This window comes from Jaculus jaculus, chromosome 11 (genome assembly GCF_020740685.1).
Source record: "Jaculus jaculus isolate mJacJac1 chromosome 11, mJacJac1.mat.Y.cur, whole genome shotgun sequence".
Lineage (NCBI taxonomy): Eukaryota > Metazoa > Chordata > Mammalia > Rodentia > Dipodidae > Jaculus > Jaculus jaculus.
In genome coordinates, this window is record NC_059112.1 from 91,632,234 (window position 1) to 91,660,205 (window position 27,972).

The 27,972-nt window shown below is 36.6% G+C and overlaps 1 protein-coding gene across 6 annotated transcripts in view; it reads left to right on the forward strand.

Moving 5' to 3' along the window:
- Fxr1 (FMR1 autosomal homolog 1) overlaps positions 1–27,972 on the forward strand; it is a 70,973-nt gene that overhangs the window by 40,044 nt on the left and 2,957 nt on the right. For 2 of the 6 annotated variants that reach the window (XM_045161326.1, XM_045161329.1), the window contains exons 5-14: positions 399–547; positions 917–1,010; positions 3,269–3,385; positions 6,379–6,549; positions 8,277–8,355; positions 12,255–12,364; positions 16,587–16,673; positions 18,164–18,371; positions 23,095–23,298; positions 25,634–25,834. In XM_045161326.1, coding sequence (XP_045017261.1) covers positions 399–547; positions 917–1,010; positions 3,269–3,385; positions 6,379–6,549; positions 8,277–8,355; positions 12,255–12,364; positions 16,587–16,673; positions 18,164–18,371; positions 23,095–23,298; positions 25,634–25,834 — 1,420 coding nt within the window. Of the gene's footprint in view, positions 1–398; positions 548–916; positions 1,011–3,268; positions 3,386–6,378; positions 6,550–8,276; positions 8,356–12,254; positions 12,365–16,586; positions 16,674–18,163; positions 18,372–23,094; positions 23,299–25,633; positions 25,835–26,478; positions 26,560–26,830; positions 27,271–27,972 lie in introns of those variants that run through there. The other 4 variants (XM_045161331.1, XM_045161328.1, XM_045161327.1 and 1 more) reach the window with 4 other exon arrangements.

Consider the following 27,972-nt stretch of genomic DNA (forward strand, 5'->3'; position numbering starts at 1 on the left):
AGAGAATGGGTGCTCCAGGACCTCCAGCTGCTGCACATGATCTCCAAATGCATGTGCCACCTTGTGCATCTGCCTTACATGCGTCCTAGGGAATTTAGCTTGAGGCCTTTGGCTTTTCAGGCAAGTGCCTTAACCGCTAAGCCGTCTCTCTAGCTCGTTTATATTTTGTATATGCAAATACCAAAGCTGCTCTCCATAGGTACACCTCAGATGTGTAAAGATCACTAATGTCCATAATCTGTTATCTAATTTGGCCATATTAGGTAGGTTGTAATTAACTTTTTCTTGGTGCTTATTCCATAAGGAAGTGGTCTGTAGTTGAACTGAGCAAGCTATTAGAACTTCTAAAGATCATTGCTTTTGTTCAGATGGTATTTCAAAAGTATTTTGTTTTTTAGTTTTATGTCATTGAATATGCTGCTTGTGATGCCACTTACAATGAAATAGTCACATTTGAACGACTTCGGCCTGTCAATCAAAATAAAACTGTCAAAAAAAATACTTTCTTTAAATGCACAGTGGATGTTCCAGAAGATTTGAGAGAGGCGTAAGTAATTTTGTTACTGAATTGCTTTGTGAGCTAAGATTTTCAGTGCCTACAAACAATATTCTTTCCTAAATAATCAAAACCTTCTTGTAAGCCGGGCGTGGTGGCGCACGTCTTTAATCCCAGCACTCGGGAGGCAGAGGTAGGAGGATCACCATGAGTTCAAGGCCACCCTGAGACTACATAGTTAATTCCAGGTCAGCCTGGACCAGGGTGAGACCCTACCTCGAAAAACCAAAAAAAAAAAACACCTTCTTGTAGAAAGTCTTTTTAACCAAAGTTCTAATTGTAGTTTTCAAATTGAAATACTGAGTTTGCAATGTGCACTTCCCTAAATTTAATGTTTTATATCTAAATTACTATCTCTAGGTGTGCTAATGAAAATGCACATAAAGACTTTAAGAAAGCAGTAGGAGCATGCAGAATTTTTTACCACCCAGAAACCACACAGCTCATGATCCTGGTAAGAGAACACATTTGTTGTTAAATAATGCCTGTTGCATAGATTTTATGATCAGATAATTGAAAAGATAAAAACTTATGCTAAGCTTAGTTTATGGTGAATTTACTAACAATGGGTAGGAAAGTCATTTTGGTTTTTCCAGGCAGGGTCTCTCTCTAGCACAAGCTAACCTGAAATTCGCTAAATTGTCTCAGGATGGCATCTACCTCAGTGATCCTCTTATGTCTGCCTCCAAAGTGCTGGGATTAAAGCCGTGCATTACCATGCCTACTGAAATGCCTCCCCCCCCCCCCCTTCGAGGTAGGGTCTCATTCTGGCTCAGGCTGACCTGAAATTGACTCTGTAGTGCCTGGGTGGCCTTGAACTCAAGGTGATCTTCCCAAGTGCTGGGATAAAAGGCTTATGCTACCACACCTGGCTAATTTTATCCATTTCTAGAGTAAGGAAAAACTAGTCCTTTCTTGGCACGTGTATGTCGTGTTCCTGTGTATGTTCATGAGCAAGTGTGTGTTCGTGGAAGCCAGAGGTCAGTGTCATTAATGTCTTCCTCATCACTTGACCCCATTTTTTGGGTTAGGGTGTATGTATGTAGTGGATAATACTCAAGTGTAGGTTCTGTTGGATTTTGGGGTCAGGATTGATCCTCCAGAACAATTGGTTTCTTGACTTGAAGATTTTTCAGGGGAGGGGTTGAGGGTCCTTGAGGTAGGGTCTCACTCTTGTCCAGGCTGACCTGGTACTCAGTCTATAGTTCCAGGCTGTCCTTGAACTTACACATTTCCTCCTACCTTGGCCTTCTGATTGTTGGGCTTAAAGATGGGCAGCACCACACCGGGCCCTTCCTCTCCCTCCACTCTCCTTTCCTCCCTTCTCCCTTGCCTTCCCCTGCCCTCCTCCTCTTTCACAAATTCATAGTCTAGCCTAAACTGACCTGCAACTGACTCTAACGCAGGCTGGCTTTGAACTAAGGGCAGTCCTTTTATCTCAGCCTCCTGAGTGCTAGGATTATGGGTGTGTTCCACCACACATGCCAGATTATTGAAATTTTGACTATTGAAACTTAATATAATATTCATACTTATATATTTAAGCGTTTTTATTACATTTAAAAATTTAACATATCAGCTGGGCGTGGTGGCGCACGCCTTTAATCCCAGCACTCGGGAGGCAGAGGTAGGAGGATTGCTATGAGTTCAAGGCTACACTGAGATGACAGGGTTAATTCCAGGTCAGCCTGGACCAGAGTGAGACCCTACCTCGAAAAACCAAAAAAAAAAAAAAGAAAAATTTAACATATCATAGAGAAAGGGTGATAGGTAAAAAGCTCTGGGACTCACACAAGTCCTTGCATTTGCACCTTCATTAAAGTGAGACCTCAACATTGTTCACTATTGCCTTTTGCCAGGCTACCTAGAGCCCCAAGCTTCTGCAGATTCTCTTATATCCTACTTCCTTCTCAGGATAGATGTGGCATGGATTACAAATGTGTGCCACAATGTGTTATGTGGACAAGCCCCTTACCCCACTAAGCCACCTGTCCAGCCCATCTACCCTTATTTCAGACAGAGGCTCATTGAACTGGAAGCTCAACAGTTTGGCCAGCCTCGATAGCCAGCAAATTTCCTGGGATTTCCCCCCCCACACCTTTTTTTTTTTTTTTTTTTTGCCTCAACAGGGTTGGGATGTAAAATCGGGTCCTCATGCTTGTTTTGGTGGACACTTTACTAAGTGAGCCATCTTCCCAGCTCTTTGTTTTGAGACAGAATTTACTAAGCAGTTTGAGCTGTCCTCTTGAATGCTTAGCAGCCCTCCATCCTCTTTAGTGCAGGGATTATAGATGGGTCACTACTGTTTGTGTGTGTGTGTGTGTCTTTTTTCTTTTTTGAAGGACAGGGTCTCATTTTAGCGCACACTAACCAGGTACTCATTCTGTAACCCCAGGTTGGACTTGAACTTTCTGTGATCCTCATCAGATTCTTCTGTGCTGGGACTAAAGATATTCGCCACCATGCCCAGTCATAAAATTCTTAATGTATGGGACCTTAGATTTTCCCTTATTGTACATGCTTTGAATTATCAGATACAACATGGGAATTTAGATTTATGGGATAAAAGGATATTAAGATAGCTATAAGAGGAAACTTTAGGTGAAGACACCTTACCAATTAGTAGATAAGAACTAAGAATAGCTTTATTGGACAATAATGACTGTGTTATCTTGAAAAAATGTTTTGAGTGATGAACTTTTTGGTTTGTAGTCGGCCAGTGAAGCAACTGTGAAGAGAGTTAATATATTAAGTGACATGCATTTGAGGAGTATTCGTACCAAGTTGATGCTTATGTCCAGAAATGAAGAGGCCACTAAACATTTAGAAGTAAGTGGATTTACATTTAATGTGTCCCATATGCTTGTGTGTTCTTCATGCCTACACCTACTTTACTGTTATAGAAGGCAAGCTAGGATATGTTTTGTGGCTACTTTCTGGGGTTCTTAAAAAATTGATTTTCTGTTTGATTATTATTATACATAGCATTTCTTTTGCTAAATGTAGTTATGGTTTAAATGACAGGTGCCAAAGTGCTTAGAAATTGTGCCTAGAAAAATTGTTGTTTTCACTGTCTTTAATCTGATCTTCACTGTCCTGTCACTGTTGGGTCTTGACCTTCCTTGTTCATTGAGCAGGCTGTCACAGCATAGTTCTAAAACATTATGTTACTTCTTTGTCAGAATCTATTTTCTCCTGTTAATGCCATCTTTTAGGGTATTACTAATCCTGCTCACACCCTTCCCAGCTGAATATCTGTGTGCACATACACTGTCTTTATGAAAGTGAATTAGGTCTCTTCTTACTGTAGATTTGATGTTGTCCTTATTTAAGTTCCCAAAGAGTATATAAATGGATTTAAAAACAAACCATTTAAAGAATTTTTTTGTGTCTGATGCTGAAAAATTGTTTTAAAATTACTTTCTGTGACCGTTATCAAATAAAAAAAATTTTTTTTTTGAGGTGGGATCTTGCTCGAGCCCAGTTGGCTTTGAACTCACAGCTATCCTCCTATTTTTGACTCCCAAATGCTGAAACTAAAGGCATGTGCCACCATGTCTGACATGTTTTTAGCTTTAAAAATTTATTAGAAGGGTGGGGGAGAGAAAGGCAGGTAGAATGGGCATTTCAGGGCCTACTGCCACTGCAAAGAAACTCTGGATGTGGGTGCCCTTTGTGAATCCAGCTTTCACGGGTACTAGGGAATCAATTCTGGGTCCTTAGATTTTGGCCTTAACCGCTAAGCCATGTCTCCAGCACCACCACCCCCTCCTTTTTTTTTTTTTTTTTTTTTTAAAGTTTTGGTTTTTTGAGGTAGGGTCTCGCTCTAGCCCAGGCTGACCTAAAATTCACTATGTAGTCTCAGGCTGGCCTTGACCTCATAGTGTTCCTCAGATCTCAGCCTCCTCAGTGATGAGATTAAAGGTGTGTGCCACCACACCGGCCCTGTTTGCATTTTCTGGGTTTTTTTTTGAGGTAGGGTCTCACTCACCCAGGCCAACCTGGAATTCACTGTAGTCTTTGGGTTGCCTCAAACTAGATCATCCTATCTCCACTTCCTTAGTGACAGGATTAAAGGCATGTGCCATTATGCCTGGCCTGTTCTTATTTTATTTATTCATTTATTATTATTACTTTTGAGTTTTGAAGTAGGATCTCACTCTAGTCCAGGCTGACCCAGAATTCACTATGTAGTCTCAGGATGACCTCGAACTCATGGTGATCCTCATACCCCTGCCTCCCTAATGCTGGGATTAAAGGTGTGCACCACCATGCTTGGCCTGTTTTTATTCATTTATTTGAGAGTATGGGCATACCAGAGTCTCCTTTTGCTGCAAATGAGCTCCAGATTCATGTGCTCTATTGTGCTTTTGGTTTTATATGTGTACTGGGTAATCTAGCCCAATTTGGCAGGTATTCCAAGCAAACACTTAACAGCCACTGAGCAGTCACCCGAAGCTTTGTTTTCGTTTTGTGATGATAAATTTTATAGACTAAGAGATTGATGTTTGGGCCTCTTAAAACAGATTTTTATTGTTTTTGTGTTGTATATTAAAGCAAGCATAAAATATATGCAAAGTAAAATTTACTGCCTTAGTTTATAAATGTACAGTTAGTGTGTTTACATTCTTAAGTCAGCCAGTGTCCACAAAAGTTGTCAGTATTGTAAAATTTAAGGGCTGGAGTGATGGCTTAAGGGTTACTGCGCTTGCTTACAAAGCCCAAGGACCCAGGTTCGCTTCTCCAGGACCCACATAAGCCAGATGCACAAGGGGTCACATATGTCTGGAGTTGGTTTACAGCAGCAGCTAGATGCCCTGTGTGCCCATACTGTCTTCCTCTTTCTCATTCTTAAAATATAAATTTCCTCTGTCTCTTTCTTAAAATAAATATTTAAAAGAACCTGAAGCTATCCTGTTTAAATAGCTTCCATTTCCTCCTCTCTCCTGACATCACACAGTTTCATTAATGTAGCCAAGGGTAGCCTGCGATTAGTTAGTAATGCTCATGACTCTACCTATTCTGGGTGTTTGGAATATAAGTGTGTGTCACTGTTCCTAATTAAAAGTTGTTTTTTTTTTCCAATCCTGGTGTTTTCACTATCTCTTTTTTTTTTAATCTTTCCCTTCTCCCATCCTCTCCCCTTCTCTCCCTCCATTCACAGCACTGGAAATACAAGCTATGGTCTTGCATATATAGTAGGCAAAGTCAGTACTACCAAGTTATTCCAGCACTTTGTACAGTTTTTTTCCCCTGAGATAGGGTCTTGCTCTAGCTGGGGCTGACCTGGAATTCCATATGTAGTCTCAGGCTGGCTTCAAACTCACAGTGATCCTCCTATGGCCTCCTGAACAATGTGCCACCGTACTGGCTAGAGGGAGGGAGGGAGAGAATGAGCACACTAGGGCCTTTTAACTGCAAATGAATTCCAGACACATGTCCTAATTTTTGTATCTGGCTTTACCTGGGTATTGTGGAATTAAACTAGAGTTGTTAGGGTTTATGTGCAGGCATGCTAACTGCTGAGTCATCTCTCCAGCCTTGTACTCTTTTTTTAAACTCTATTATAAGTATATAAGTAGAATCTTCATATGGTAATGTTCTCAGCCCATTCATGTGTCAGTTTCCTCTTTTATAGCTGATTGGTGTTGTGTGTGGTATAAACCACATTTTAAAAATCTGTTTATTGCTTGATGGACATGAGGGTTTTTTCATCACCTCTTGATTATTGTAAATGATGCTATAGACATCTGTATATGAAAAACTTTACAGTTTTTTTTTTTTTTTTTAGTAAAACATCTTAACTCCCTTACTTTTACTAGTGCACAAAACAACTTGCAGCAGCTTTTCATGAAGAGTTTGTTGTGAGAGAAGATTTAATGGGTCTGGCAATAGGAACACATGGTAGTAACATACAGCAAGCTAGGAAGGTTCCTGGCGTTACTGCCATTGAGCTAGATGAAGATACTGGAACATTTAGAATCTACGGTGAGGTAAGTTGACTGTGTCTTCCTCTGTAAATGCATATGATCTACCATTTCATTTCTTAGTGAAATTCTTTGGAGATAAGAGTTTATTCATGTAACATTAATCAGCTAGTGGTCATTACTTAGGAAAGAAAGTGATGTTATAGCAGAGGAAAGAAAGATTTTTGTGGATAAGTAACATGTTAGAAACGTTCCTTAACTCACCTGTTGTTTTTTTCTTCTGTTTGTACCCATTACAGATAAAATTATCCAAATATTTTTAGTGTTTATTCTGTATCTATAAGTATAGGTACCAGCAATGAAAATATAACAAAAGTCTTTAGGTGAAATTATATTTGAATAAAATCTGCATGATAAATTGCTAAATTATTAAAAAATCATCTAGGTGTGATGACACATGCCTGTAATACCAGCACTTTAAAAACAAAAACCCACAAAAGCAATCGTGTGTATATCTAGAGAGAATGAGAATCTATATTTATGAATATTATCCTTCAAATTAAATTGTTTTGCTTGATTCATTTAGTAATTCTGATTAGTGTCTTTTCCTGACTTATCTTTTCTGTCTGAAATCTTTAAAAATGGACCCTGTAGAATAATCATGAAGATAGGCTTTGGAGTCATAACTGCCTGAGTGGAATTCTGGGTCTGTATTAAAAATGGTGTTGGGAAGTTATTCTATTTTCCTGTATAACTGTTCCTATCATAAAATGATGTTTACTGTGTGTGTATACATATGTACATGAAGATTGGATGTGTTTATTGGAATATTTGTTGCATATGATGTATGATGGTACAGTGAGCACATATCCTTGATCCTTGAGTTGTGGTTAAAAAACAAACTAAAAGGAAAAGAGTTTATTAATTGATACAAATACTTTGTAAAAATGTCAGAGAGATTGTGTGTGTGCATATGCATATAGGTGTGATAGGGCCACCTGCAACAGAAACAAACTGCAGATACATGTTCCACTTTGTGAGTCTGGCTTTATATATGGTACTATGAGATGGAACTAGGCCCTACCAGGTTTTGCAAGCCAGGTCCTGTAACCAATGGACCATTTCTCCAGCCCCACATACAATCACTTTTCAAAACCCTGCCCCCACTGTCTATTCTGTTGAACATAGTACCTGTTAGAGCTTAGAAATTTTAATGATTTTTGTCAAATACTTAATAAAATGTGTCTGGGAGAAGCAGCTTTTTTGTTGATATTTTCAAGGTAGGGTCTCACTTTAGCCCAGACTGTCCTGATGCTCTAAGCCCCAACCTAGCCTTTAGGAGATCCTCCTACCTCAGCCTCTTGAGTGCCAGGTTTGAAGGAATGCCCCAACATGTTCATCTTGAAAACCAGTCATTTTTGACATTTGGTCTTTTTTTTTTTTTTTTTTTTTTTTGAGATAGTCTCAAAACAGCATTCTCTTCCTTTTGAGTTCTGGAATTGCATGTGTGTGCTGCCATTCCAAGCTTGGAATTTAAAAAAAAAAAAACAAAACCAAAACATATTTTCCCTTTTTTTGGTGGTGACTGGGGTTGGAATCCAGGACTTTGTACACGTGTTCTCCACCAAACAATTTTGTGAATGACTTGACCTGCAGTACTATTTCTATGGTCTCAGCAGAATCTCCTAGTGTAATATTATAGTTGAAATTATTCTACTTTATCTTTTCATTGATGATTATGGATTGCCCCCGGAGTATTTAACAGGAGTTCATGGTTTCTTTTTTCCAATTAGAGTGCTGATGCTGTAAAAAAGGCCAGAGGCTTCTTAGAATTTGTGGAAGATTTTATTCAAGTTCCAAGGAATCTTGTTGGTAGGTACCTTTACAGTTGTTAAATAATTTGTTACTTATATGTCTATTAACTAGGATATTAGTTTTGTAGTTGGCTACCTTAGTCTACTTATGATGAATATGGACTAAACGGATAGCATATGCTGTTTTTCTGTTTTGTTTTGAGGTGCTTTTGTGATAATGTTTTATGTGAATCGAACATTTTTATATGTAGAAAGTACTTTTGTTTTGTACAGCGACTCACTATTAAAACTCATTTGTATAGCATTGTTATTGTATTTTTTCTTAAGTCTTCTCCTGGGCATACATAGTGTTTTCCTTGTGATGATTTTTTTTCAATAATAGTAGTTTTTAAGAAGGTGTTTGTGGCAATTTTTTATTTTGCTTAATGCAGAAGAAATTTAACTGAAATAACCATATGGTATTACAATCCTACATACTAGGCACTGAATACATAATATATTTGTTGCAATGGCATAAAAGAAGATATGAAGGCATGACCAGTAGAGAAGGATGGTGATGATGATATTGAGGGGAAGTATCACTGCTGTTTATCAGCTTCAGTGAAAATGATTGTATCCAAGAAGTGAAATGACAAAAAACCAAAAATTTGAAGCTATAAGGTTTAAGGTGTTTGGTGAATTGAATAAAATCTGCATGATAAATTGCTAAATTATTAAAAAATCATCTAGGTGTGATGACACATGCCTGTAATACCAGCTTTAAGGTGTTTGGTGAATTGCCCAGTGACACTGTGCCTAATGTACCCCTTATCTGCTCCTGTGCCTTTGCAAAGCTGAGGACCAAACTCAGGGTCTTGTGTATATGGGTCTTGCTGTACAACTGGCCTACATGCCTGGCCTCTGTGTGTGTCTTTTCAGGTGCTATTTGAGGCAAGTGGAAAGCTTTGGCTACATGTTAACAATCTAGTGACTATATTACTAGTAATTATAAAATGAAGAACAGGCTGTAGTGAAGTTTACTTAAGAGGGACATGAGTGGCTCCTTCATTCCCTAGTTTAATTATTTTTGACAGTTAGGAAGTTATTTCATCCCTTTGGATTCCATTTATATATAACAAGGCTTGGTCAGTTTTCAGAAAATACTTTATCTATAGGTATGTCATTTGTCACACTCTGGAAAATAAACAAATTAGAATAAAATCTAAAACACTTCTCTTGGGAAAGATGTTTGGCTGTATTAGAGCAGTATGCTCAGGAAAATGGTTTGCAAGATAAGAATTTATTTTTTGGGATGAGCTGTTGATAGTTGCGTGAAAAGCTTTTCAATTCTGTCTATTAGATGGGTGTGACATGCTGCCAACTAATGTAAACGTCACCTTATCCACTTTTTCTTGGTGTTCCATTATTTTATAGTGAACCTTAAGATTGAAGAAGTGTGTGTGTGTGTGTGTGTGTGTGTGTGTATACACACACACACACACACATTCATATGCATATATATATATTTAAATACATTTATTTATTTGAGAGAGAGAAAGGAAGGGAGAGAATGGGCACGCCAGGGTCTTCATCCACTGCAAATGAACTTCAGGCATATGCACCCCCTTGTGCATCTGGCTAACATGAGTCCTGGGGAGTCGAATCGGGGTCCTTTGGCTTTGCAGGCAAACGACTTAATTGCTAAGCCATCTCTCCAGCCCTATTGCTTTGTTTTTGAGGCAACTTAGGCTTGCCTGGACCTCCTGGGGATCTTCCTACCTCAGCCTCCTGTGTGTTGGGGATTATAGGTGTGAGCCATCACACACAGCTATATAATTTTAATAAACATGAAGATTCAAACTGAACATATTATCAGATGAGATCACCATTAACAAAGGAGCTACTTTTGAAATGGATTATTTTTACTTAAATGAATAACTGTCATCTGTTAGATGATAGTATTGTTATTGTGACTGTTACTTTATGGAATACCATTTAACTTAATCCAGGTTTCCTCACTTATATAAATGATTTCATAGTGGGGATATGAAAGAGAAATTGGGTACCATTGTAACTCGCCTATTCTGCAGAGGCAACCTTAGTTGCTTTCCTGATTCTAGTTTTCTGCTTCTTCTCTTTTATTTAGTTTACAGTATAGGGATGGCAGTCTGTGCCATGTCTCTTGTCCTTTCTCCCTCCTGTCTTGGTTGGTGTTGGTGATTTGGATTATTTGTGTGTTCTTTGGGAAACTTGTACTAATAGGAACTGTTGGTTGTTGAAACATTCTAGGATAGTTCAAAATTTTCATTCTTTGTTGTATATAATACTGCCTACCCACAAAAATGATTTATGGGTGAAGGAGTCTTAAAAAACTAGTGTATTTTTAGTATAAATGAGAGAGGGACTGAGGAATAAAGGGAAGTGAGGACTGTTTGGTGGGTAAGTTCCAGAGAGGATTTCTTTACAAGCTCCAATTATAGGAGTCCTAGCATTAGACCATTCCTACCCTTTCCAAATTAAATACTTTGTGAACACTGATTTGAAAATGGATCAAAACCTTTCACCTCCTAGAAGCCTTCTTTAATCACTTCTTTACTCTATCCCTTCAGCATTTATATTCAATGCTCAATTTATACTACAGGTCTGCTTCAGTTTGTCAATATGCTCTGGAATTTAAACTATGGAAATGATCATTTAAAATATTGAAGGTCTGGTGGGACTAAATAAGACTTGCAGGTAGGTCCCTGCAAAGACCCCAGAGGGTGATGGACGTTTACTCACCACTGCTATAGTTCCAAGAAGGAAGTGGCCACGATTCTGGGCTTGGGAAAGACTTAAGCTCTAGCAACATTTTTGTTTTTTTCAAAAAGACAGTTCCTTATTTTTACCAGGGTCAAGAAAGAAGGTGCAGCTTGAACTTGACATTATCATCTGCTGCTGCTAGGGGCTTCTTAGAGAAGTCCCAAGTCATGTGCATTCTAAAATGTCTTGTTTTAACCATTTTTCATTTGCTGCTGTTCTTAAGTTGAGGCTGTGAATGGGGAAGGAGGTTTGAGAATGAGAGAGTAAGACAGTCCCATTATTTTTGCTCTTTTGACCAATTTACTATTTTCATCATTCCTTTGCTTAATAGAAATTGTTCTTTCAAGTACACAGTAGGTTTTTGCCAATACAAATTAGTCAACTCAATTTATGGTGTGAACTTGATAACAAATATGGGGCAGCTGTTAATGTTACAAAGGATCCATCTGTTAAATATGCTCAAGAATGTACTAGGATGCTATATCTGTGATGGGTGAAAGTATATAGTGTTTCTTTGGGGGAAAAGTGGCTGTCTTCTTTTCAAGTTTCTCCTGTAGTTACTGTGTGTTCATTAACTGCTATTTGACCCAAATAGAAGTCAAGTATGAAGGTAATTATTTTGAATTCTGTGTCATTTTGCAATACTACTTACTGAGCCAGCAATGGTATTATGTATATGTTATATGTAGTTGTATAAAGCTATGGAATACTTTTACCTTTTGGTATAAAATACAGCATTTCTTCAATGTATAAATGCTTAATTTTACTGTTTTTATTTGAAAGTTGTCTTAAAAGTCACATCCTTTGGACAAATAGAAACTTATAGGTAGGATTATTTATGTGAATATTTATAACAAGTGGAAAAATTCATAGGGCTAGTGTCACATTGGGATTTGAAGGAAAAATGTGTCGAGACATGTAAAAATAATTGAACTTTTAAAATCTCTTACATGCCATCAGCTTTCAGTCAGTTAATATTAATCCTAGGCATAGTGAAGAGGAAAGCAGACCAAGGATGAGATAGCCTTGGTAGTCTTCAGGAGCATTGATTGAATGTAAAAGAATGATTGATCTTCAATTCGTGGTTTTAATTTGATAGCAAGTTAAAAAGTTATCTAGGCTTTTGTTAGGATAATAGAATTAGTTTTTAAATTAATTTGTTTTCTCTTACTAAAGGAAAAGTAATTGGAAAAAATGGCAAAGTTATTCAAGAAATAGTGGACAAATCTGGCGTGGTTCGGGTAAGGATTGAAGGAGACAATGAAAATAAACTACCTAGAGAAGATGTAAGTGTTTAAAATAAAGTTTATTTAAGGTTTTTTCATGTTTTTTGTTTGGTGTAGGGTATCATTTCATTAAGGTACATCTGTTGAGCACTTTAGCTCTTGGCACCAGTGGGTTATTTCTAGTAGTTACAAAACAAGTTATCTTTTTTTCATTTTTCGAGGCAGGGTCTCTCTCTATCCAGGATGACCTGGAATTCACTATGTAGTCTCAGGGTGGCCTTGAACTCAAAGCGATCCTCCTACCTCTCTCTCCCAAGCGCTAGGATTAAAGGCATGTGCCACCACGCCCGGCCAAGTTATCTTTTGATTGTATGGGTTTTGGGTTCTTAGCCGTTTTGTCTGTGGTTAAAAAGCCAGTTTTTACTACAGAAGTTACAATTTTTAATCTCAGTTCTGCTTATTCTTAAGTATAAAGCTGTAACATTTGATACTCAGTGAAGCAGTTTTTACAAAGATTTTTTTGGTCACTCTCTTTGTGATCTTTTTGCAGAATGTGAAAGTAATTGCTGTTTTCTTAATTGGAATTACTTTTTGGTGCTGTCTATTCTGATTCAATCTAAGATTATTCTTCCTATATATTGATATTTTGTTTACAGCTGTGTTCTTTTCTGCTTGTAAATCACCATGCTCACTCAAGTTTGTAGATCCAGATCAGCTCTACATGAGTTTAAGGCTGTGATTATCTCCAGAATAATGGCTGAGACATTTACTCTCGTCTTCCATTTGCTCAATAAATAGAGTCCTGTTGGCGAGTTTGTTAGTATTTGGAAAAAAAGCAGTATTTTAAAAGAGAGAAAGTTGAGATAGCCGAGATAATATCCTTATACCACTCAGAATTGCAATATGAAAATACCTACTCAAGATAGCCACTTCCTTTTTTTTTTTTAAATTAGGTAGGATGTGAAGTTCAGTATACCCTTAAGATGAATTGGGGCGGGGGGAAGATAAGTACTGAGTGTGTTATACATTTGAGTACATGGGGCTCAGAATCTGTTGTTACTGATTCTATCTTGTGCTGCTTCAAAATATGTTGTGTAATTTATAGGCCTTTTACCCCTTTTGTGCAATTTAAACAGAAATGTTTATTTGCAAGCAGAGAAGGAGGGAAAGCACAGACCAGGGTCTTTTTTTCCAGCTGCAAAGGCACTCCAGACGCATGTAGCACTTTGTGTATCTGGCTTTATGTTGGTACTAGGGAATTGAATCTGGTCTTGCATTGTTAGTGCCATTTCTATGCCAGGGCTAAGAAACATTAATACTTACAACGGAGGGCTAACAGTTAATAATTGTGGTGAGTGAGCAGGTGTTAGGGGTATATAAGATGAAGCAGCACTGCCTTTTGCCAGAGAAGCACATGCTGCTGAGTCTTACTGGTGTGAATGTGCGTGCCTCAGATGCTACTCTAATATCTGGTGTTTTTTATGGCTTTGAAAATTTTTTGTGATGCTGGAGATTGAGCCTAGTGCTTTGCACATAAGGCCAGTTACATCCCCAGCCCTCTAATCTTGGGATGTTTTTGAGAAACATGGGAAATGTATAATATACTGCATTTTTCAGTTTCTAAAACTGCATAGTAAAACAAAATGAACACTGGTTATTAGCTCATTGGAGAGACATTTTGTTACTTAAGAGATCTAAAATTGCAGACTTCATAAATTTACTCTGAAGCCTTTGCTTAACCTCATTGTCGATTATGATGATCTTTCCTGCCTGTAATTTTTAACAGTCGTCATCAGTGCAATTAGGTATTTAATGATTTTCTTTTAAGTGTCCAGGTTTCTGTTCTCCAAACCAGGTTAGGAATTCCTTGTAATTAAAAAAAAATCACATCTGAATTTTTATATTTTCTTAAGGGCCTATCAGTTATTTAACAGTGTCGTCATATGATACTTAGCCAATTAAACAAAATTTTTAAATTCAATTTCCACTACTTATTGGGCAGGGAAGATGGCCAAGTGCCAGCTCGAGTTCAGTTCCTTGGCACCTACATAAAGCTACACACACAAAGTAGCGCTGTCTTGTGATTCCAGTGTACCTATGATAGTGGAGTCTTGGAAGTCTTGAGTCCATAGAATCTAGAAGCTGTCAAGCATCAGTGGTAGGAAGGGAGATATTAAACATCCCAAGATTGTACTTTGACTTCCACACATGCACCATAGATAGCATGTATGTGCCCATCATAAACACACGCACACATACACTACACAAGTAATTTTTAAAGAAAATAGCACAGAAGAATATGTATGACAAAAAAGGTATGTGTATCTGGATTCCTTTTATGCCTTCCCAGGCTGTCATGCCTAGTAGATTTTAGACGTGTCTGTGCCAAATACAATTAGAGAAAATGCATTTGTTAGGTTAAAATGCTGGGCACATGAGATTTTACATACTGCTATTTTTTTTTCCAAGTTTCTTGCATTAATTTAGGAAATGGGTCTGTTCTCCATATATTTCAAAATACGGGATTTAATCAAACTTGAATCTGCTATTCTAAAGGTGTACAATTTTAATTTTTCTGTAAATCACTTCTTTGTACCTTACATATTTTTGGCATGCTTTATTAGTGGATTACAAAGTGATTTTGCACCCCAGGGAACTAGTCATTTGTCTTTTCAAATATATAGTGAACATTCTTTTTTTTTTCCTTTTTCTTTTTCTATCCCTGAAACAGGCTTGGTATATATCCCATACTAGCATGGACCACCCTCATCATGATCCTGTGTCCAAATGCTAGAATTACAGGCACATATTATCATACCCATTTTCTTATTTATTTTATGACTTGATTTTCCCCCTCTGCAGACATTTCAAAAATTGCTTCCATATTTTTATTTATTTGCAAGTAGAGAGAGTAACACACAGAGAGACTACATGAATGGTTGCACCAGAACACCTAGCTGCTGCAGACAAACTCCCGATGTATGCACCACTTTGTGCATCTGGCTTTACGTGGGTACAGGGGAATCAAACCTGGGCTATTAGGCTTTGCAAGCAAGTGCCTTAACCTCTGAGGCATCTGTCCCACAAAATTTTTGATATTGGATATTTTAAATATAATCAGACTTGAGCTTTTTCTCTGCTCAAGGCAAGGTGTATTGTAGTTCAGGCTGACTTGGAACTTGCTCTGTAGCCCAGGCTGGCCTTGAACTAATGCCTGTCCTCCTAACTCAATCTCCCAGGGGCTAGGATTAAAAGAATGAGCCACAGTGTCCACCTTAGATTTTAGTAATTTTCAAAACCTAGACATTTCACTGAGTAACATAGAAATGAACTTGTATTCCTTACTAATCCTCACTCTTAAGGATCTTAATAGCTTACCGTCTGTGAAGTATGTCTGTCTATTAAGCTTTTTTTTTTTTTTTCCTGTTGGAGGTAACTCCTGATAGTATTGCTCATTCAAGGTCTAAGACATCGTGTTTCTGCTAACTCTTGCAGATGATCTGTCTGGGATGACTTTCTCTTTTATCTGTCTTGTTTTTAACGTCTGCTTTAGAGAATAATAATATTTCTTGCCACTAACTTTCCTCCCCTGCACTAATGTAATTCATGTTATATCACTGGGTCTTAAGCCTAGTCTATTAAATAGTTTTAAGTACTGTAAAGTGAAGAAATTGATAGTACATTGAAACTGGTAAAGTTATTTAAGCTCCACAGACAACATGTCCCTTTAAGGAACAGGAATCCTCCTTTCATGTTTGTGTATGTGTACATACATAGCACTCAAACACTCAAGGTACTCCCTTTCTCTGAGACAGGGTTTTCCCCTACAGCTCAGGGTGTCTTTGAACCCATAGTAGTCCTCTTGTATTAGCCTCCCCAGTGCAGAAATGAGAGACATGCCATCACCATGCTCTGCTGAAGATCACACCTGAGCACATACTTAGGGATAATTTGTCCAGTATGAATTTTCAAGCTATGCCTGCTAAGCTGCTCTGTCTAGTGGGAATGTCCATGGTCAGTTTGAGTGAAGATTTTGTTAGAAAATTGGTTTATGTTCTTGACATACTTGATTGAATTACAAACCAGAAAACTGGTATGAACCCAATGTAAAACAAAATGATTTCTTAAATTTTAAGTACACCTAGTTGTAAACTGTTGCACAAATACATTATTTAAAAATACGCGTATTTTAGATTAATTGCTATGTGTTATACAAAAGTTTTTCCAAATTTTTTTGTTACTATGTTAAATTCTTTTAAGAGGACATTGTGCTTTCTTACAGGGCATGGTTCCATTTGTATTTGTTGGCACTAAAGAAAGTATTGGAAATGTGCAAGTTCTTTTAGAGTATCATATTGCTTACTTAAAGGTTGGTATATGATTCACATTATATTAATATCATTGTTGCATCTACATGAATGTTGCATATTTATTACAAATATAAGATGTTCACTCTGTACACATTGATCATACATATTCATAGTAAGTTTCAAGTATTTAAATATTTTTGTTTGTGCTCATGTCGTTAGATACATGTGTTTCAAGTTTTGCCTACTTGCTACATACATGAAAACTTATGATTACGATATCATTTGCCTTCTTGTACATTATTATTTTAATGGGCAAGCATGAGAGAGAATTGGCATGCCAGGTCTTCTAGCCATTGCAGTAAAATCCTCCCAAGTATGTGTGCCACCTTGTGCATCTGGCTTACATAGGTTTTAGGGAGTTGAACTTTGCTCCTTATGCTTTGCAGACAAGCACGTTAACCACTGAACCATCTCTCCAGCCCCATGCACACTGTTTCTTTGGTTTTGTTTCTGGTTTCATGTTTTACTTACAGGGTACAGATCCCTACTGAAGTTGAGCTTCTTTGGTAGCTTTGGCATTTTCTGAATCAGCCATGCTATTCCTCATAAAGGATTCCATTCCATTAACTTTTTGTTTGTGGCATTTTTGGGTGTGGCTGGAAGTTGCTGGAAGTCAAACCATAGCCTTGTACATGTACATGGTAAATACGTATAACAGCTATACCCTCAGCCCCCATTAATAAATTGATAGATAATGGGCAAGGGTATTAGAAAAAGTGCCCTATAAGCATTATGATTGTTGTTTTCTACCCCCCTTTTAAAGATAGTTCCTCCATTTTTGCTTCGTTTCTTGTTCAACTGTTTTATCCTCAGTTCTCTGCTTCTAAGATCTTTTCCTATCTCTCACGTCATTGATGTACCAATATTTTGAAGGAATATCCAATAATGTCATTCTTTTCTTTAAAATTTGTCTTTATTAAACAAGTGTCAAACCACACATTCCAAGTTGATATTTTACTTCTAGTACCTTTTAGCCAATAGGTTTGTTTAGACCTTAGCTTTACATCCTCCCAGTGACCTAACTTTCTGAGTGAGTCTGCTGGCCCTAGGTTTTAAATCACCCAGGGTAGGGTATCATAACTTTGATAGGAATGTTATCTTGTTTACAATGCCTTTCATAGATGGTACCTGTGCCTAATTTAACTGTGCTCTTAATTCATGTGGATGATATCTGGTAATACTATGAAATTATGAAGGATTTAATGTGTTAAATAGTACCTTGAAAGGGAAGATTATATTTTCAATACTGTATACTTAATAAGCACTATGCTTGGCACACAGTCAACTAACATTTATTAAATGTTTGTTGATTTGAAACAACAAATTACTTTGTGAATTTTATTTACTAACAATACAGTGGTGCTTTACCAAATAATTGCTCAGGGTCACAGATTATTTCTTTGGTAGGGAATACGATTCTAGATTTAAGCTTTTAAAGAAGACCAAAAATGACATAGGGAAAAGATTAATCTATTTATTTTTATTATAGGAAGTGGAACAGCTAAGAATGGAACGTTTGCAGATTGATGAACAACTACGACAGATTGGTATGGGTTTCAGACCTTCTTCCACCAGAGGGCCTGAAAAAGAGAAAGGATATGCCACTGATGAAAGTACCGTCTCTTCTGTACAAGGTTCTAGGTCTTATAGTGGAAGAGGCAGAGGTCGTCGGGGCCCTAATTACACCTCCGGTTATGGTAAAAAAAAATTTTTTTTCTAGTAGTATTAGTTCTGGTTTAGGTGTGAACCTTTGTTTATAATTATCCTTTAATTGCTTTGAGCATACTTCATACTAGTGGTAATAAAAAGTAGGTAGTTTTCAGACAATTGTGAAATAATAGATATATTAGGTTGGTATATATTTTAAATGAGTGGGTATTTCTGTAGTGTAGTGTTATATTTCCTAATAAAATTTTAGTAATCATATTTCTACCTTGTAAGAATATAAAAGTAAAAATACCTAATCACTAGACCAAGAACACTTCTTTGTGGAAGTATTTTATTCAGTTACATTTTGTTAGGGTGAAGGGTTAAAAAGAAAACCTAATTAACTTTTTTCAAATGAACCTTTTCATAAGATGTATTCCACTGTGATAATGGGACCTAACCTGAGAAGGAGGAGGTCAGAGGAGTGGTTATAATTAATAGTTTTCTAATTCTAAATATCATTTGTTCTTATTTAGCTTTGGAGTTGTTCCATCTTTCTACATTGGGACTTGGATCATTTTCTTCCTCTTTTCTTTCCTCTCCTCTCCCCATGCTCATCCTGTTTTGGAAAATACTCGGAACCTATTCCAAAATACAAAGCATTTAAGGAAGGTAGAAATCATGCAAGTTTCCATTGTGCAGCTTTCAGGTCCATATATCATGTTTGACTGAACAATGATTGGTAGAGTTTTGTTAAACTTGTACTGTCTTTCATTTGTTGTAGAGGTGGAAGGTTAAGTAGTTCTTCTCTTTAGTATTATATCCTTGTATTTCCATGTTTTCATGATGTGTTTTATTATAGTTAACTTGGTTGAAGCCTCAAAACCAAAATTCCAATAAAGTATAGAAGTTCAGCATATAGTAGAGAATTACATTCCCAAAAGTGTCATTGAATGTGAGGCAATACAAGTAATTAAAATAGAAAATATATTCTCATTGATGTTTCTTTTAAATCAATACATGTACTCACATGACAGCTTTTGAGTGGTGAGAATGATAAATTCCTTGAACAGATTAATTTGTGTCCATGAGAAGTCTGCTTAATGATCACTAGCAAAATGATTTTGTTAAACTTGTCATAGATGATTGGGGAGAGTAACCGAGGAAATCATCTCAATTATAGAAAGCTATACTGATTGTTCAGTAGGTGGCAGCCTACCTTTGTAGAACTGGAGACCATTGAATTTCTTGAAATAGCTTGAGAGAAAATGTTTGAGTTTTTTTTTTTTTTTTTTTAAATAACCGTTCTTGAATACTTTTCTATTGGCAGGGTGTTCAGGCCATGACTTAGTTCTATAAGAGGTGTTTCCCAATATAGCATCTCTAATATGTTCTAGTTTGAAGATAGAAAATTTGCTATCTGTTTAACTATTAAGCTTTTAAAACAGCAAATACAGCCATGAGAATGATGTAAACCATGTTGCTGAAATGGTGATACTGAGAAGTGCAGGAAAGGCCTGACTTGATGTATGTTTTTAAAGTTTTTTTTTTTTTTTTTTTTTTTAAGTGGAGTCCTTTAGATTTAGGTGAGTGTCATGAACCATTTTCACAGTTTTTCTAAGAAATTTTGTATCCTGAATTTATTGAGAGGTTGACACAGTTCCAGTTTTGAGCAGAGCATTAGTTTCTTGTTGGCCACTACAATAGATTTATTGTCCTCTAATGTCTTTAGTTGAGAAATCTGACCTGTATATCCCAGAGCTTATCTCTTACATGTCAGATGGTCTAGGAATTCCTTTTTGAAGTCTCAAGGACAGAGCCTATTCGAATCCATGACATTTCTAGCTTGTAGAGACCACTTCATTTCTTGCCTTATGGCAACCTGCTACTATTTTTGAAATGCTCATGACTTCAGAGAATCCCTATCTCCACATCTGAGAACCATGACATTAGTTTGGCCTCTTGTATTTTCTAGGATAGTCTCCTCATCTTAATGGTCTTACCATAGCATCTGTGTGTTTATCATAAAACAATACTTGACTCCTTTAGCCAATTCATTAACCTCTTTTGTTTAAGACCTCTGTCTTATAAATTACTATATTCATGCTAAGTAAGGAAAAGTTTTCATGCTTATGTCCCTGGGCTAAAGTAGTATTCTGGATTTGTCTATGATTCAAGGACATTTCACAGGCTTGTTTCATTATTGCTGAAATGATATATTGTATACATTTCATTAGTCATGATACCCAGTTTAAAGGTTTGTTTTTTTTTTTTTTTTTTTTGGTCTTTTTGAGAGATTATGTGTTAGGGGAGAAGAGTCATTCTCTTCCATGAGGTTCTTATTCCCAGCCTAAGACTTGAGAGTGAAAATTAAACTTGTATGTTATTCTAAAGTGATTTTAAAAATATTTGGTTTTTTTTTTTTATTTACTTGAGAGTGACAGACAGGAAGATAAAGAGAGAATGGCCTCCAGCCATTGCAAATGAACCCCAGATGCATGAGCCACCTTGTGCATCTGGCTTACATGGGTCTTGGGGAATACAAGCCTTGAACCAGGGTCCTTAGGCTTCACAGGCAAGTGCTTAACTGTAAGCCATCTTTACAGCCCTATCCCAAACTGATTTTTTTAATTTAATAAACTTTTCCTTATAATTTACTGGCTACATTAAGAAAGGCAGTTGGTAGAATCTGTTATTAAACTTAACATTTTATTCTCTGTATCTTAGTACTACTGTTCTTTATGACTAAGGAGCTCTTGTGTATTTTTATTAATGTCAAATGCTCAAGAAGGTTAAATACAGCCAATTTTTAGGTATTTCATGAAATCATACTTGTAAATTATGCAAAATGAATTTGGAAATCATGCAGCAAATTTGCTTATGGAGAAAATTTTTTTGTATATGGCTAAGTGGTTTGTCTGTGAAATTTAATGTCATGTTGAATAGAAGAAAGAAGATAAGGGACTGGGAAAGATTGTTCAGTGGATAAAAGTGCTTGCTGTGCAAATGTGAAGATCTGAATTTGGATCCCGTGATTTATGCAAACTCCCCATGGGTGCTATAGCCTGCTTGTAATCCCATCGCTTGGGAGGAGATAGGCATGAGCAGCTAATTATGAGCTCTGGGTCTAAGTGAGAGTGCTGCAGTGATCGGAGGTTTACGAAGATGTGCATCGTTAACCTCTGGCTTTTACGTGTGCACCACACACATAAGAAAAAAAGTAAAAAATGGAATTATGCCATTTATCACACCATTTAGTAAATTCATAGTAGAAAAATGTGAAAACAATAATACTGAATGATAACACAGTGCTTTAAATGGAGAGGAGTCTTAGTTTTAGTTAAATTCATCTAAACCTAGATAGTGACTTGGGCTTTGAAAGAGTTACATTTGGATATTGGATATAATGGAAGGTGGGATAAGGCTAACACAGGATAGCAGTGGAAATGAGTATTTTGTGAGTGCTTGCATAATTGGTGTTTTAATCACAGTGTGATGGTGAAACTTTGCCATGGTTTAATTATTGGAAGCTCACTATTAAAAGACTTTTTTTGAATGCTAGAAATGGTCTGTAGAATTTTGAACTTTTTTTTTAAGGCAAGCCCAAGACTGGCCTTTTTTTTTTTTTTAATGAGAGAGGGAGAGAATTGGTGTGCAGGGCCTCCACCCAATATAATTGAGCTCCAGATGTGTGTGCCATCTTGTATGTATGTGCAACCTTGCATGTCTGGCTACATGGGACCTGGAGAGTTGAACATGAGTCCTTAGGCTTCTCAGGCATGTGCCTTAACCACTAAGCTCTCTCTCCAACCCTGGTCTGTGGAATTTTAAAGGCATGTTAAATATTTCATCTCCCAAGTCATGGCTTCTGTTAAATAAGTCCTTAGGACTCTAGAATTTTAAAGTCATGTTAAAGTGATAGGTGACTTTGCAGAAACCTTAAAATTTATTCAGTAATTTCACATATCTTCTCTGAGACAATATTAAAACATTTTATAACCACTAAATCTCTCAACAGATGTTGTAACTTCAGAGAATTTGAAAGTGTGAGGGGAAAATGCATCTTGGAGTCAATGAAATTAATGGTGGAATCTTACTATACACCAAAAGCTTTTTTTTTAATTTTTGTGAGGTAGGATCTTGTTCTAGCCCAGGCCGACCTGGAGTTGACTATGTAGTCTCTGGCTGGCCTCAAACTCACAGCAATCCTCCTACTTCTGTCTCACAAGTGCTTTGATTAAAGGTGTGTATCACTACACCTGGTCAAAACTGGTTTTAATATAATAAAATTTATTTTCAGTGCCAGGCGTGGTGGCGTATGACTTTAATCCCGGCACTCGGGAGGCAGAGGTTAGGAGGATCGCTGTGAGTCCGAGGCCACCCTGAGACTTCATAGTGAATTCAAGGTCAGCCTGTGCTAGAGTGAGACCCTACCTCAAAAAAAGAAAAAAAAATTTGTTTTCATACATTAGGTAATAATTATGTTTATTATACTAATGTTTTAGGTTATTAAAGCCTGAAAATGGGGAGAAATTGTTGTTTCTAGTTGATGTTGACTTGTGGATATTATAGTACTAGCATATTAACATTTAGTTATTCCTTATTTATTAAATTTCATTTCAGATGACCTTTTATTTTGCTTTCTTTGAAAGGCTTATTTAAATGATAATTTGTAGGAAATAGAAGGTATAAAAAACTTTAAGAACATTTTTGTGTACGCACACACATATATACAGGCACCTAATTGGCTGTATGCTCTCTTCTTTTTCCTAGGTACAAATTCTGAGCTGTCTAACCCCTCTGAAACAGAATCTGAGCGTAAAGATGAGCTGAGCGATTGGTCATTGGCAGGAGAAGATGATCGAGAGAGTCGACATCAGCGTGACAGCCGGAGACGCCCAGGTGGAAGAGGCAGAAGTGTTTCAGGGGGTCGAGGTCGTGGTGGACCACGTGGTGGCAAATCCTCCATCAGTTCTGGTAGTCTTTTACATACTATGTCAGCATCGATTTTTTTTTTTTTTAATTTAACAAGCTTTATTTCTTTAAGCATATTTTGACATTTAACTTGTTGGTAAGCAGAGTGAGAGAGAGAAGACAGACAGAATGGGCACACCATGGCCTCTAGCCATTGCAAACAAACTCCAGATGCTTGTGCTCCTTGTGCGTATATGGCTTATGTGGGTCTTGGGAAATTGAACCGGGGTCCTTTGACTTCACAGGCAAATGCCTTGACCACTAAGCCATCTCTCCAGCCCTCAGCATCCATTTTTTGTAAACAATGTATATGTGCAGAATTTAATTCTTCTAAGGCTACTCATTCTTGGAATTATCTGATTATACTTACTTAGATTAAGTAGTGGACTTACATAGTAATTAATAAATAATTTTTGTAAATTGCTTCTTAGTGAGGGTTTCTTTAGGAGTTCCCAGGTGAGTTATATATCTGTTTGCTGGGCAAACCCAGAGAATTTTAATTCCCAGAGAGCTAGTATTTTCATATTGAGAGCTAACTAGAATGCATTCTTTGTTGCACTCTGTACTGCTTTGAGAACAGGAAATTTGTGAAATGCTTTAAAAAAAGTTTGAAAAATTGAGCTGTAAAATGCAATGCACAGATGACTACTTTTGCTTCAGTTAAAAAAAAAAAGTGCTATGTAGATGTAGCAATTGCCAGAATGTTCTTTCTGAGCAGAGTGGGTTAGAGATTGGATTTTATAGGGATATGTGGGCTACGTTATTTGAAGAATATAGCTTTAGGATATATGTATTCTTTAATAAAACCATGCTGTTCTTAATATTACAACTTAAGCCTTCTATATATCTCATTTATAGAAGGTGCACACATATGCATTAGAAATAAATGTTAGCTAACAAAACATGGACTAAATTATCACAATAAAGAATCTTTTGGGTGAGGGTTCACTCTAGTTCCATTATAATTGACTTTAAGCCTTAAGTTTTATTTCAGGCTTTCAGGAAAGTGGTTTTTATATTTAAATATATTGTGCACTATTACTGAGTGTTAAATAAATTACATCATACTTCAATGCAAAATAATGTGCTTTACCTAGTGCTTATGATTAGTGGATAAACTTGGTAGCTTATTACCAAAGGAAACTTAGAAGTAATCGAGATTAGGTGAGTTTCTTTTGCTATTGTTAGAAGCATTAAAAGGAATGTAGATTAGATGGGTATTTCTCTTGAATGTATCTTGGACCTTTCCTATTTTTACTACCATCTTAATCCTTTGCTTTAATATTAGAGTACAAATTAACATTTGTTTGTGCATTTTTCTTTCCATAACCAGTTAGAACTTTAACTTGGCTTACTTGACTGCTTTGTGTGAACTTAATGATTGCTTCAGTTCACAGTTATCAGACTTCTTTATCTCCTGGGTGCAGGTGCTGAATTTTATTTGGAAGTAATCCATTGACAGCACAAAATAGCATCAGTCACTGTAAACTGTAGAAGAAGCAAATGCAGTCTTAAAATTAGAACATAGTAGCTGAGTAATAATTTCTTTACCCTAACTACTTAGTGATGTGTATGTCAAAATCAGTAGATTACATACTATTTCTTTTCTTTTTTTATTTTTTTTTTTGTTTTTTTTTTTTTTGTTTTTTTAACGTACAGTCTTGCTCTAGGTTAGGCTGACCTGGACTTCACTATGTAGTCTCAGGGTGGCCTTGAACTCATGGCATTCCTCTTAACTCTGCTTCCCAAATGTGTTCATGGAGAGTTGATCTCTAGGTTCCCCACATATAAAACTTTCCACAGTCAAATCCCTATGCGAGGTGACATACTATTAGCATGTAACTTGTGCACATGGTCCTCTATGCTTGAAATCATCTTTCAATCATCCAATACCTAATTCTGTATAAATTCTGTGCAAAAAAAAAAAAAGTTGACTCAATACAGATGCAGTTAGTTGCTCACTTCCCCCAGCAAGATATTTTTGATCTGGGATTGGTTGATCTTTGTGGATAAAGGAGACTGAGAATCATACACAGATGCATGTGCACACAGATACATTTTCCAAAAACAATTCAAAGGAAATTTTAGGAAGCCCAAATGTCTGTTCATCTGCTTTACAGTTTTTCATCACCATTTAAAGCTTTCTTGTAATTTAATCATCTTTGTTATTTTCCAGGTAAAATAGTGATACAGAAAATATTTCTATATGAAGCTATATAATTTATGGGGGAAAACTAAAGTTTTTAGTTAATTGATGTAGTTCAACATAGATAAACAAGCATTTATTACAACTTCAGCTCTCTTAAACGGATATTTCTTGCCTCTAACATGAATATAGTGCTCAAAGATCCAGACAGCAATCCATACAGCTTACTTGATAATACAGAATCAGATCAGACTGCAGACACTGATGCCAGCGAATCTCATCACAGTACTAACCGTCGTAGGCGGTCTCGTAGACGAAGGACTGATGAAGATGCTGTTCTCATGGATGGGATGACTGAATCTGATACAGCCTCAGTTAATGAAAATGGGCTAGGTATGTAAGCACTTAGGGAAAAATTGTGTGTGTGTATATATGTAATTGTATAATATTATTAATGTATGAAACTTTTTTTTAAAAAACATATGCAATTCTCAAATGACCTTTTAGTGTTTACTTCATCTTTCTTAGGTATCTAGTTTTCACATTTGTCAAAATCTCTTTGCAGCCAGGAGGGAGGGTTTATTGAAGTGCCCTTTGATGTCATTAAATCAGTACAGATACTCAATTGTTCTTTTTCTCTCCAAACCAAAATCCCTTTCCACTTGTCTTTTTGAAAATACTGTACGTGACATTTGTGAAGGGATGTGTATCAAGAATTAGAATTACCAAAGGGCTGAAATACCATTAACTTGGGAATCCAAAATATGTTGGAGAACAAAAATATTACTAAATGATGGTAATTTAAATTACTTCTGAGAGTTTGAGTTAAAGTTCCTCTTAGTTTCCAGATGATAATTTCTCTTTAATCTGTTTGAAATACTGTAAGCTACAAAACTGTATAATCTTGTCATTACTATATGTTTATCTTTGATGTTTGATTAAAAGTTTCTTTACCCTTTAAGTAAGGAAAGACTTTTTTTTTCTCTTTGTTTTAATTTTTCTGTCAGTATAGTTCATGGTAAACTTTGCAATTGCAGATGATAGTGAAAAAAAACCCCAGCGACGCAATCGTAGCCGCAGGCGTCGTTTCAGGGGTCAGGCAGAAGATAGACAGCCAGGTAACTTGAGTGGACCTGTTGATATCAGGTCACAAGCATGAAAAAAAAATGTCATGTGTCTGCATCCTAAATATAGTTACATGTTCACGTGTGTGTATATACATTCAAAATTTGCGTTGCATAAACTGTATTCTACTAATTAAGACTACTAGAAAATGCATTCTTCCCTCACAATGTAAATGTTTAGTAACCAGTCTTAAGTGAACTAATGTTTGTCTTAATTTCTTACATGGAAATACTTTTTAAGACCATTACTTTCCTCAATTGGCAGACTCTTCGCACTGAAGATGGGAATTGCCATCCCAGGGACGGTGTTTTAGATTGTGTTTGAGGTTGATTGGCGAAACTGGGCAGCTTGCATGGTGCTTGCTTACTATCTGGACTTGGCACCTGTTTTGGTGGGAATTGTAATAGCCACAATTTAAAAAACAAGTGTAGAAGAAAAATACTGAAGTCTTTTTTCCTAATGAGGATGCATGTTGTTTGTGTTATTGTAGTGTGTTGCCTTTTCCTTTACACCTACTAACTACTCAAGTAGCATTTACTTAGTTTCATTCAGTATTTTCATGTTGTCATAATTTTTAGTAACTACAAAGAAACTTGTTTGCTGTGTCTATTATTTTGAACTTACATTTCCTATGTACAGAGAATCACTTGTATATTCACCATGAAGAAATTGTGTGCACTAGAAATAAACCCCTTTCAAACTAATCAATTTTTGCATTCTTTCCAAAACAACTTACTTGATGTGTTCCCCCCCCCCCCCCCAAATGATGTATATTCTCCCATCTTTCTTTGGAGTTTAGTGATTGTAGAGATATTTGGGAAAGCTGGTTAATGGGATAAATTCCCATTTTGGAGAGTTCATGCTTTACAGATAGATGGAAATTGTGAAAAGAATTAAACACTATCAAAATTAGAAAGTGTCCAGAAAGTTTTTTCCCTTTCTGTTCTCTCTTACCCGCCTAGAAATACATGTTAGATGAAGACATGAATTCCTGTTTTGAGGGTGGCACAACAGTGAACACGTTTTCTGGCCCTGGCTTTATAAATAAGATACTGCAGGCTATTAGTATGGCCTTACTAACCTGGAGTAAATTTTAGCATAACTTATTAACCAGGTGCTTAAGTCCACAGATTCAAAGCCCAAATAGTAGGTTTTCATATACAGAAGGGTAGGTAATTCAGAATGGAATTGATTGAAACTGGAGTACTTAGGAGTTTTTGATAGTTACACTGATTTGTGTTCATATGGCATCACTCCTATCTTCCTGTAGGTAATCTTTATGTTGTCTCTTAACGCCCCACAAAAATAAGGAACACAGAATGGGTGCAATAAAGTACCAACCTGTTTATTCTTGTACCAGGCAGCAGTTGAGGGGAGATACCCTTCATCTAAAATGAATTGTTTTC